Below are 12,361 nucleotides of genomic sequence, written 5' to 3'. Positions count from 1 at the left end.
TGTTCTGATTCAAATGATTTGCTTTTTCTCCTTAACTTTTCAAAAGATCTGTCATGAATGAGAAAACACAACACCAGTGAGAACATTCAACCTCAAACCCACACGGAAGTGCTCCGACAAAGCATCGCCCCTAATTCCCCTTAGTCCAGCCCCCTTGTTCTGACTCGCTCCCCTGATTGGTTCAACGACGGCCCCCCGGAGGTTTTCCATTGGCCGCTTGCTTGACTTCCTCCCTCTGCCATTGGCCGGCTGCGTGTGCCCGCCCTCCGCCTGCATCGCGTTGCTGTCTGAGCAGCAGCGGGGGTCTGGAGAGTGGGAGGAGGGAGAACTACCAAAGAAAGGACAGAATGAGACTGGAGGGGCTGAATGGGGGGGGTAAAGGATCCATCTAAAACAGAAAGAGAGAGAGAGAAAGGGGAGGGAGCTGAGAGAGTTGCCTCATCCAGAGCTGCTAGTGCTCACGGCTTCAGGGAAGAAGTTGTGGGAAAGTAAATAGCAGAGGAGAATTCCAATCTGATTCGAAGGAACCCGTAAACATGACTGGACCGGCCTGCTGAAGGACTGTGTTCATGGGAGGCTCCCGGGATTAAAGGGCCACCGGAGAGCCTGAAGCTTCCAGGGAGGGACCCGCTGCTGAAGCCGAGGAGGTGAGAGGCGTGCATATCTGTTGTCCCTTCTAACCACTTTCCCTCCCTTCCTTCTGTCCCTCCTCTCTCTCCCTCCCTCCTCACTCTCAGCTGGGCTAGCATGTTGCAAAGGCAGCAGCTTTGTGATGGAGGGCAGTCGGTGGGAGGGGGGGGGGGATGCTGGTGTGTGCCTCTCTGTCTCAGTCCGATAGCTCCAGGAGGGGGAGGACGAGGGCACGTGGTGGAGGAGGAGGAGAAGGTGAGGACGGGACCGGCTGATACCCTTTTGGCCCTTTTGTCTTTGGCAGAGCACTCGCCATCATGGACGATTAAACCCGAGCCGGCCTCAGAGAGAGAGAGAGAGAGAGAGAGAGAGAGAGCGGGGGCCTTCTTGTGGTAGCTTCGGTGCCTGGGAGACAGGCACCAGGAGGGATGAGCCGGTGATTGGCGGCTCATGCCAAGACCCGGCTGTTTCTTTCAGCAGCACCGCCGCAGCGCTCCCACAGCCTGGGTGGTGGTGGGGGGCAGTGAAGGAGATTCCCTGGCCCACGCCGGCCCCTTAACGGTCGCTTTCCCCCCGGAGTACAATAGCCCCTCCCAGGATGGATGTCACGCTGCCTTGTACCCAGAGCAGAATGGAGAGGGGTGAGGGGGAAGCTAAGCGACCTCTGACCAAGTCATTTGCATTTTAAGCTGGGGCACTGTTTCTGCCGGATGTGGACCCCCCCCCTTTTTTTATGAAGAAGCTCTTTTTACTCACTGTATCAGACTTTCTCCTCACTCACGGTTCTAGCGCTTGGAACGGACATGAACAATCCATTCATGCAAGGCCTTCCCACAAAGGCTTCCCTTTCAAAGCCACACATTCACACGTTCACACTCACCCAGTCAAATAAACACATACAAGGTTGCGGTTCTTTGAAAACACAATCAGTCATTTGATAGTGGCGACACGCCCGTCAAATGTTTAGAAGGTGTACTGCATTACACACTGACTACATCCCTTTGGGACGGTTGGATGATTAACTCACTGGAGGGGGGGGGGGGCGACCCGCAGTGTTTTGACGCTCCAACGTCGATCCTGATACAACGGTTCGTACATCTCAAGGGTTGGGAAACAAAAGTAGTTCATTTGGCTGCAGGTACAATCCTGTTTTGTGTTGTGGGGAAACTCGTTTCCCATTGGGCCCAAACTGCGTTGCTCTTAGTGAACCCAACCACCTCGACTCCGCTTCTGTCAAACAAACTTCACCTTTTAGTTCAAGACCAAAGCAACTCAGCTCAACCGGTTTTGATGAGTAATCAAAACTTAATATTGAACGCAGACTAGTTTCGCCAATTATTCTAAAGTATGTATTTATCGACAGTTGCTGAATAACGTCATTCAGGGGTTTATTTCCAGTGACGGGCACATTAAGGCAGCAGCAATGGCTCTTTTGTTCCGATGAAGGTAACGGGGTCTCGCTACCTGACGCTCGGACTTCAGACAATCCACTGAACGGCCGGCTGTGGGAACACGATAGTCGCAAAGGGCTGACAACAAGGAGGCCGCTTCTTTATCAGACATTTCAGGTCTACGAAGAGTTAAGATCAAAGATCCGGATTGTAGTCCTGAGTCGCTGTACCCGTGGTGATGCTGGTGTGGCCACATCTGGGTGCATTTGGGAGGGGGGCGCTCAGCAGTCAGAGGAAACCCCCTTCTGGAATGTTTGGTTTTGAGTGTCAAAATGATTAAAATGCTTACGGTTTGGTTGTTAAATAATGTGCACAAGTTGAACATCGGCCAGAAATTGTGAACCATGCTTCAAAAGAGACCAAATCGAGCTAAATAAGTTATAGACTTAAGTCTAAAGTAAAGGCTTTGACACTGAGATTGTTATTTAGAAAAAGAGACACAGCAGGAAAAAAAACCATAATTTCCTGCACTTCCTGCACAAAAGTTACTACGGTTGTCATGGGGACAACGAAGCCTGTGAAACAGTTTCATTACAGTTCTTCTGTTTCTGGAGAAGCTTCAAGTCAGAGATTCTCCAGGAATAACTGAGTCAGAGAGGCCTCGGGCGTGTACCATGCAGGGAGTTTTAACTATTTGCATGTAGGGCGGCAGCTTTTAAACTTAGTCATCATCTCCACCATATTCTTGGGCAACAAACACCATTTTTTACAGCCTTCACACCATCGAAACGTAGGCCACGTTAGCATTTAGCCTTTCCCGTTCCAGGACCCTTGAATAAACATCTAAAGCTATTAATGGATTACCTTGACACAGAACAGACCAGACTGCCGCTGCTTCTGTTACTTTAACCTGGACCATTCCAATTGGCGGAGTACCATGCGCAGAATGTGCACGTGTGCAGTAGATATCTATTTTTGGTGGTTGCACTTTTATGCACTTTTATGGAAATGTGAGGTGACTAACAAGGACCTAATCCAAAACTGCCCTGCAGGCCTTTGAGTAACTTTTTATTAATTTCTACGGGCTGTCAAGAAATATGGCAGCAGCTATCAAACAAATTCCCCCCACACCCCTCTTCTGTCCCAGCCTTCAAGCCGTGATGGATTAGCCAATCATAGCAGTAATACAACAACACAAGGTACCCTAATGACAAGTAAACTACTGTGTATAACACTTTTTGCACAATGTTGTGGTTGACTTTAAAGTGGTGGACACTGCACATAGGACCCAGATTCAGCGTTCACTTTGTGTCCCGGGATTTACTCGTTCTCTCCAAAGAGTGAAGTGGGCGATACAGGCCTTCACAGCTTCACAGATGGCTGTAATATCCTGGAATAAAACAGCATGCTTGATTGCTTCACTGTTTACCAGCCACAATCACACCCGCATACCCATAACAAGTGTAACGCTTGCGTGAAATCCTGGTTGGTTTTTGCAAGGTAATGTTAGCGCGCTAACTGGTCACATGAAATGAATCCAAATCAAAACCACTCTTGTCACGGTGTGGGAAGGAGCAATTTACACGGAGTCACCAGATGTTGCCATGTACTGATGAGCTCATCTTCAAGTTCATGGAAGGGCGAGAACAGACCTGTTTAGGATACGAGCGAGGTCTGATTACAAGCCATTAACAGTCATTTATTTCACCATGTAGATTAGTCACAAACCGTTGACTTCATCTCAGAATTGGCCTTGCAAGATTAGGGCGGATTCAAAAGAGTAGAGTGTGCTTGGAGCCATTTAGACCATAAAATGCAAATTGTTTTTGTAAATTTGGAGGGAAATGTCAGTACACCAGTGATCACATTATTTAATTTATAGCTTTACTGACATTTAAAATGCATGTTTTCCACATGCATTGTCAGGCTTACACATTCGGGATATTGTCATCTGGGAATGGTGTGCTGTGGGCACACATGCGTGATGGGAAGTGGAGGTCACTGTGGACTGCTGTGGACGGACACCACTGGAGCGGCCTTCCAAAGGAGAGGGCACATCTCAGAAGAAGGGCAGATCTCTGGTGTAGTGTGACATGAATGAAGAAATTCCTTTAAAGTGACATTTTAAATATTCATAACGTTCGTGGTGTCAAATCCAAAACGTTTGAGCAAAGCCCTGAAATCCACAAATATCATAAAAGTTTCCCGAAGTGGCCGAGTCACACATTCGTACATATCTCTTGAAGCTGATGAACGAAGCGGCGTCCCGAGGCAGGCGCGTCCCCCCCCCCCCGCCTGGCACGGTTTGTTGTTGTCAACGGTCCGCTGGTTGACAACGCCGAGGATAAAAGGGGGGGGGCCTTAGGTAGCGGAGCTCCCGCTGACTTTCTGTTGGATTTTCCATCGCTGTCTTTTCAGTGGCCACCCGCTGCTGCTCTCTGCCATTGTCTGTGGACGTAGCAGACTGTGCTCGGTCAAACATGGAACTCTGTGAATCGTTGTGAGGAGCTGTAAAACAAGTCTTCACTCATTGGCGCATTTGGTACTCAAGTTTTCAGGGCTCTATGTAGGTCAGAAACAGGGTGTAAAAGGGGTTTGTTTCATCTCTTTTCTGTGATGCATCTTGTTTTTCCCTCGAGTATAGCCCTCAGGGCTCTTTATTTCTCTAAGCTGGAGAGCGTATAATGACTTGTGAATACGCCTCTCCTCAAAGAAAGTCGCTCTACCTGTCAAACCTGTCGGCTTTTAGTTTTATATTAATGCGAACAAGCTTAACTTTCATTCAAGGCACCAGCTCCATTGCTGCTAATTAGGTGAAAACATGTATTGTGTTAAGTTTTACCAAACTCTTTTCTGGGGAGCCTCTTGATAAAATCGACAATCCATCGCATGCCTCCGATGAAGAATGACTTCTATCTGTGTGTAAGTAGAGTGCCAGTGGCCATCTCACACTAATGGCTTCTTTAATGTCCATTTAAAGAAGATGCTGCTTTCTTGTGACAAAAATCCACCATTTTCCACCACAGCCCCTTGATCCACGCCATGGACGGCACAGCCATGACCCAAACGACCTGTGAGCTAATCAGCTCCGCAGTAACGAATGTAGAAACAGAGCTTTTTCCAAAGGCCCAGCAGAACTTTTTCTCCCCACAAAAGAGTCATTGTTGATCCGACCGACGTGTGGGCCGACTGGAAAGAACTGTGTTTGTGGTGCAGAGGAGATGGCATATCATCAGAGCCGATTTCTGAAGAACTGCTGTCTTTCCGGTAGTTTAAAACGAGCTGAGGATTCAGAACATGAATATAGCAGTAGATAACTATTTGATTTGTTAAGTCATAGTGGAATAAAGTCTTCCCGAGCAGAGAATTAGGTTGAAACTACTCTCACGTTACCCCTTAAGATAAACCCCATTAGCTCTTTCGCCATTGTCTGATCTGTTAGCTGTTAGCGGCATGAGCTAGACTAAAACTACCCTCGCGTTACCCCTTGATATAAACCCTGTTAGCTCTGTTAGAAACTTTCGCCATTGTTTGCCCTGTTAGCTGTTAGCGCCGTGAGCTGTGACCTAGTTCTGTGTGAGGGACGAAACTACTCTCACGTAACCCCTCAAGGTACACCCCGTGACCTTTTAGCTGTTAGCGCCATGAGCTATTTCTGTGCGCGCGATAAAACTACCCTTGCGTTACCCCTTGATGTAAACCCTGTTAGCACTTTCGCCATTGTTTGACCCGTTAGCTGTTAGCGGCGTCATGCTGGATGTCACCATGTTGAGGGCCGTTGAGAGGCAATTGAATTGAAATAACTTGAGGCTCAAAGGACTGAAATTAAATTCAAAGTCACCGCAACTCCTGAACCACGGAGCAAACAAACATGCCCGAAATTCAGCCCTCGGCAAGCAGCGTGCAATGTCATGAGAGCTTTAAATGACTTCACGACAGCCTTTGAATCCAACGAGCCTGACAACGAATTTACAGCCGCCTCCCGCCCAGTGCCGTCATTTCCCCAAAGGAGCCCCACGAACCTCCCCTTCGGGCCCGAGACTGTTCCAGCATTGGCAGCAGTTTGTGTACCGCTCAACGAACCCGGCATCTGCTTTGCATTTTGATCAGGAACAAACTGCTCGAACGTCACCGAAAATCCCCACTCGGTGTAGTTGTGAAACAATTACTGCGTGCAGCAATTTGATGCCTTGAGGGGCATGAGGGTTTTGGTTTTAGTTTGATAATATGTTGTCAACAAAGTGAATTTCCATGATTACAGCTGACAATTAACACATACACACACACACACACACACAGCTATTTGTCGAGGGAGTATCAAGAGTTCAAAATCCCTGCAGAGCATTATGTGTTTGCAAATACTTTCCCCCCTTTTCATTAATTTTTCATCAACTCAATTCAAATGTCTTGTCTGCTGTCAGTCCGGTGTTCTTTGATAGGACCAGATGAAATTAGCCTCCTGGATAATTGATGTTTGTAATGTTCAGGCACATGTTTTCATGGTGGGGGTGGATATCTTAATTGATCTGCCACTAAGCCTCATCAGCCTCTTTAATTTAACCAACACATCTTTCTGACTGCCGTAGTTCATGTTTATTGTTTGAGGACTCTTTGTGGGAGTTAACGGTACTTTTATTTTTAAATAAACTGCTTTAAAACATTGCTCAAATTTCAGTGCGCTAAGTTGTGAGCACACAGGTTAAAAGTTTAATTCAGTTTACTTTGAGGTCCGGAGCTGTGCTAGTCCTGTTTGCCCACACACTTTAGCTCATTGTGTCTACACACAAGGCAAAAGCAACACAGATTAACACGCCATTGATTCAAAGTGGAACTCAAATCCAAACAATCCTTTTTCAAAGCGACCTTTACGCAGCAAAATGATGCACCATTTGAAATGCTCCGTCAAAGCGGCGCGCTGAAGTATTCCCTTTTCATTTTCTCATAAAGGCTTTTGTGAAAGATTATTCCAGTACAGTAAATCTACTCACATTTAAGTAAAGACGACAAAGAAAGGCTTTACACAATGTATCTGTAGCTTAAGTGTTTACAGCCTTATAAAACAAAGGTAGAATTACTGAACCGTAACATTCTAAAATCACTTCAACAAAAATAAATACCGTAAAATGACCAGTAATTGAATCGAACCGGGTCGGTTCTCCTCATCCTTCTTTTTTCTCCTCCGGAATGTGTGAAGGAGAGAAACGGCGCGTAGTGTTTAACAGGAAGAAAGCAAAGTGCAAATAAGAAAAAAGCTTCTGCGCTCTCGGTGCCTTTGTCCAGGGCATGTTTACCAAAAGTCAAGGTTTGGTGCTTTTGTCTTAGTATTGACTTTTACTGTGTAAGCAATCACAACAACAGGACAACCATAAGAGGCTTATGTTGATAGAGACTAGAGAACATTTAAATCCGCTAGTCCCTTTATCTTTGTTTGTGTCTTTTAATCCAAATAATTCATATCATATGAAGGTCAGTAGATAGGGGTTATTGCTTGAGCCTTATAAAATGCAGACTTGTTACAATATGATGTGTCTTTCTTCTTGGATACACAACAAAGATGATTGAGCCTATGGTCCACTCATTGTAAGAGAATTTACAAACTCTCTGGGGGGAGACATGGACACATGCTGTATTTCAGTTTTTCCTCCGTGGATATAGATAATAAAAAGCAAACATACACACTTGAACTTGAAGGTGATGACGCAACAAAAAGAGAACAATTCCACCGCTTTCACTCAAAATATAATTCCACGTGTAATATGTGCGCTTGGCGAATATTAGTTTGAGTCACGGAGGTCTCAATGGAGAACAAACAACTGACCGGTGCGCCGTGTCTCCTCCACAGGGATTATGTCCGCTGAGGTGTCTCAACAGCGACCACCAAAGGACGAGGACGAGGAGGAGGACGAGGAGCAAGGGGAAGAGTTCTCGTTTGAGGACAGTGCGGAGGACGAGAAGCTTCTGGAGGAGGGTGAAGGGATGACCTCTGACCCCGTCGGAACAACGCCTCCTGCTGGACAGGAGGGCACCTGTGCTAAGGACGGAGCTCCAGCTCCCGCTGAGGGTAACGCGACATGTTTAATATCTGTACAATAAAGGTCTGGGTCGGACAATGTGGACAAGTACAATAAATACGAAATGGAACAGAAGTATAAGGTTGCTGAAAATGGCAAAATAGAGTAGAACATATGTTTTTGTTTCTTTAGCCTCTGTCACACATTGGGAGATAAGAAAATGTGTGTAAGTTTGATACCATCTATCTTAAATAGTTTTTACTCTTTTGTAACAAGAGACACGGGGTAGGGGTGGAAGTTGGTGTACTGTAACTAATACCCACGCGCTCCATCCTCTCACCACGATCCGCCGCCTGCTGGGCACCTCGTTCACTGTTAAAATAACGTGACTTTGTGTGACCGCAGCTGATGAGTAGCTTTAATATCTCCTCAGGTGGACGGAGCAGAGTTAAAATCCCCCCTTAATTGGTTGAAGTTATGCAGAAATAAGTATGATAAATGTACTACCCGTGCTATTGCTGCCAAACAGGCCCCGGTAATTACACGCCCAGATGAAGGGACCCAGATACCTCCCTCACCGATTGAAATCATTTGGTTTCATACTTTATAGTACCATCTGCTCTGAAAAATATTTCAGACTCCTACGTGTACGCAGGTGTGATTTGATTTCTGACAGTGATGTTGCTAGTTTTGTGAAGGGAGGGAGAGGGAATAAGTAATTACAAACACAAAGTTTTTTAAAGCCATTTTTCTAAAGTTCTGACACGTCTGCATTTGTGTTTTGTGCCTCCTTTCGCTTTGTCTCACGGCCGCTGTTTTTTCTTCATTTTGACAGGCGTTCCGGTAAACGAGTCACCCGGCGGGTGAGTTGCTTTCGATTCCTATTACACTATCGGGGGGGGGGGGAAATAAATGACTGAAGGGTGTTGGAGAAACTCCCATCGCATCAGTGTCACGTCGTCACGTCAGGAGATACCGTCGCACTCCAAACACGCCGCGCTGGGCATGAGACACTCTTGATTGTTACACTGCATCTATTTGCACAACATTTAGACGCCAGATGGCACGTCACACCAACACTGACAAGTGGTAATGTCAAGTTTACTCATGTTGCTGATACAATCTGTGTGGGGAGGGGGGGGTTGAACGAAAAATGCACAATGTGTGACGATGCATAGTGTAACATGATGAGCTGTGCTCATACTCTGTCACGCAGTGTCAAAATTAATCTGATTTAAAAAGTCAGCCATCTAATGGAAAAAGCAAGTTTTCATGTTCTAAAACAGTTCACTGCTTAAGTAAGCCATCTCTGCCATGCCTCCGTTGCCCCAAAAAGTTTTTGAATTAATATTTAAATTGCCAGAGACAGACGTGTGGAACCAATACTAATACGATGGCTGAGTTCGATCAAGTCTCGCCCATAAGCCAGTGAGCTAGTGTTGATAATACAGCCATTTCACCCAGATGAAATGCAGCTTTAATTCATGTTAATAGTTGCACCTGTGCGTTACCTACTGGGACATCTGAAAAGGTCTCACCTACGCGGCTTCTGTGTCTGTAAGGACACGTCCACGTCAGATCCTTTCAAATATCGCTTGCATGTGCTCTGAGTTTGTTGTGTTCATCTTCATCGTGCGGTGCCTCAAACTCAAATGAATGCCATGGGAATGAGACTCCTACACAAGGGAACAATGGAGTCTTTTTTTTTAAATCTTCGGCCCTGTGGATGCAGAATAAAGCTGCGTCTGTCACGGCGGTAGAACTCTACTGAAGGCCTTTTCCTTTGCCATGGTGTCACTTTTTACCGCCGCCTGGTGTGAGCAGGCCTCTGCTCCATCTGTAGTCTCTAACTGGAGGGATGTTGTGCAATGTCGAGTCACTTTCTACGTCTACGCAGCTGACTTGTTGTAGTTACTTTGTTTCTCTCGTTAGCGTCGGCGCGTGCCACGTGTCGTGGGCCGCGAGCCCTCGCTGTCAAAAGCGCCAGCGCCGCGATGATGTAACGTCAGATGTAACGGATCTGGACACTGCCGCTGCGCGCAGGGAGCTGCTGAGCTGCACGGAGCTGTTGAAAACAGCTGCTCAGAATACCGATGGGGAGCGCACCAGCCGCGACGCCAATTTCTCACACCCGACAGGCGAAAATTTGACCTTTTGGCCGAGCCTGGAACGGCGACTGGACAGTTTAACGCACCGATAAGGCTGCACGGTATGGTGCAAAAATCCATATCACGGTATTAAGAAACATTCTGACGGAATCCCAGTATATCACGGTATTGCTTTTTCAAGTAAACACATTAATTAATTCATAACATTATTCCTGCGAGTTAGCGTGTTAGTAAGTTAGCGCATTAGCACGTTAGCTTGTTTTGGTTGCTAGTGTTGCCACCAGAGGCTCGACATACTTTGCAATAAATCGTTTTCTGATCTAACGTAAATTACGGCGGATTTATCAAAACCCAAAACCCTCCAAACAGACGCAGCTCCTCTCTTGGGCACAAGTGGTGTTGGTGCATCTCTGGTCTCCTGTTGTTCCTCCTGTGTCGATCTTTTCCGTGTTTTCTGTTTGCCGGCCGCTCTGTGATGACGTGTAGAAACAAAATCTGCTGCCTGCTGATGGATTTCATACCGTAAGGAGATCTTACACCGTTTGAACACGTGCAGCCCTACGCACCGACCTACCGAGTGTACACACATGCTGCGTTAGCCTTTCAATGAACATCCAGTAAAGGCCAACCCGGCCTCATGAACACACGGATGTTTCTTGGTTTCCTCAACGGGGCCCGAGCGCAGTCGATGATGCTGCGCTGAGTGATCAGTAGACCTTTTCTCTTAGCCTGCAGCCACAGAACAGCCGCCCTGGAGATGATACACGGAGGAGAACCTCTTAAGCTCCTTCCGTTTGCTTGGTCCGAGGCTCTGGATTTGTATAAAACCAACAAAATAAAGTTTATATCTGTAAAGCAGGGGATGCACATTAACAATAACTGCTTGACGAGCGGACACCACGCCTGAGACAAGTGAGACTGTGCAGGTTAAAGGTTGTGAGGTTTCATTAAAGATGTATTTTGTTCAGATGAAATCCCCCCCCCCCTGGCCTTCGTGATGAAACCACGCAGGGGCCCTGCTCAAAAAGCCTCTGCTGACGCTGTTCCTCAAGCTATCCTCTGCTGAAAGGGGGGGGAGATTTCTGCCGAGTGCGCATTTCCACTTTGGTTTGGTCGATACTACGCCTTTATAAGAGGAGCTATCAATTCCACTTCCCGCTGTCACGGTGTTCAGACCGTCAGCGCGGCCTCCACATCTGTCAGCGCTTCTGGAATAATATCGCCAAAATTACTTTGCGAATGTTATTGCGGAAAATATGTTTTTATTTATTTATTTTCTTTCTTCCGCTAACACTGCAGCGACAGCACAAACAGCCCGATGCTGAGCTCCGGGGCGGCGTTTCTCTCCGGCGAGGTTCACGAGCTGGATGCCACCACATCGCTTTTTTTTTTTTTTTTTTACGCGTTGACGGATAGTTTTCATTAAGCGGTGAGAGAGATTCGAACACAAAGGACGCCATGGCAACCGGAGAGTAGAACTTTAGAGCTTCTCCCCAACAAAGTCACTTTTATTCTGTTCCAGCTCACCTGTTTGCCCTCTCGCAGGCCTTCGCTGAACTTACGACCTTTGCCCTTGTGAACCGTCATCTAATGCTTGCAGCAACACATTTCTCACAGACCCCCCCCCCCCCCGCCGCGCGCCCTCACCTCCCTTCACCTCCCTTCACCCTCAGACTGATGTGCTGCAGGAGCAAACCAAAAAAACCCCAAAACAAATCAGATATAATGAGAAGACCTGAACCACGGACTCCGTCTAATTAAGAGTCCGCCGGGTGCAGAGCGACTTCGGGCGGGAATACGCGGCGCGTCGCGGGGAGGACGCTTCGCTGTTTACGGAGGAGGAGATGCATGACCCGAGGACAAATAGAGCTCCATCAGTATGGTCCGCTTGTGCCGTTATAATGAACAGCTATGCTCCAGAGGTGGGGGGGTGGAGCTGCAGACGGAAGCGTGAGATTTGCATTCACGCGGCTCCTTCCTTGAGCTGCGCTGGGCCCCGCGGCGATGTCATCTGCATTGAGAAATGATTCCTGCTCGCCTCCTTGAGCTTGTGCGACTCACTGGGCCTTGTAGGCGCGGATAAGCTGCGAGAGGAGGAGGAGGAGGAGGAGGGGGGGGGGGGGGGAGGAGAGGGGGTGGGTTGGGATCGATCGCTGCAGCGCTCAAATCACTCACGCCTCGACGTGGATGCACAAACGGTCGGGGCGGACGAGCCGTCGTT

General features: G+C 47.4%; 1 protein-coding gene across 1 annotated transcript in view; it reads left to right on the top strand.

The window, feature by feature from the left end:
• The first annotated feature begins 297 nt into the window (after window positions 1–297).
• The window catches only part of arhgef10la (Rho guanine nucleotide exchange factor (GEF) 10-like a), a 45,504-nt gene continuing 33,440 nt past the window's right edge, over window positions 298–12,361 (top strand). Inside the window, 3 exon segments of the mRNA XM_062563892.1 lie at window positions 298–647; window positions 7,864–8,082; window positions 8,868–8,895. Of these exon segments, the coding sequence (XP_062419876.1) occupies window positions 7,869–8,082; window positions 8,868–8,895 (242 nt within the window). The 5' untranslated portion in view covers window positions 298–647; window positions 7,864–7,868.

This window comes from Pungitius pungitius, chromosome 8 (assembly GCF_949316345.1).
Source record: "Pungitius pungitius chromosome 8, fPunPun2.1, whole genome shotgun sequence".
Taxonomy (NCBI): domain Eukaryota; kingdom Metazoa; phylum Chordata; class Actinopteri; order Perciformes; family Gasterosteidae; genus Pungitius; species Pungitius pungitius.
This window is presented reverse-complemented; position numbering and strand designations above follow the sequence as displayed.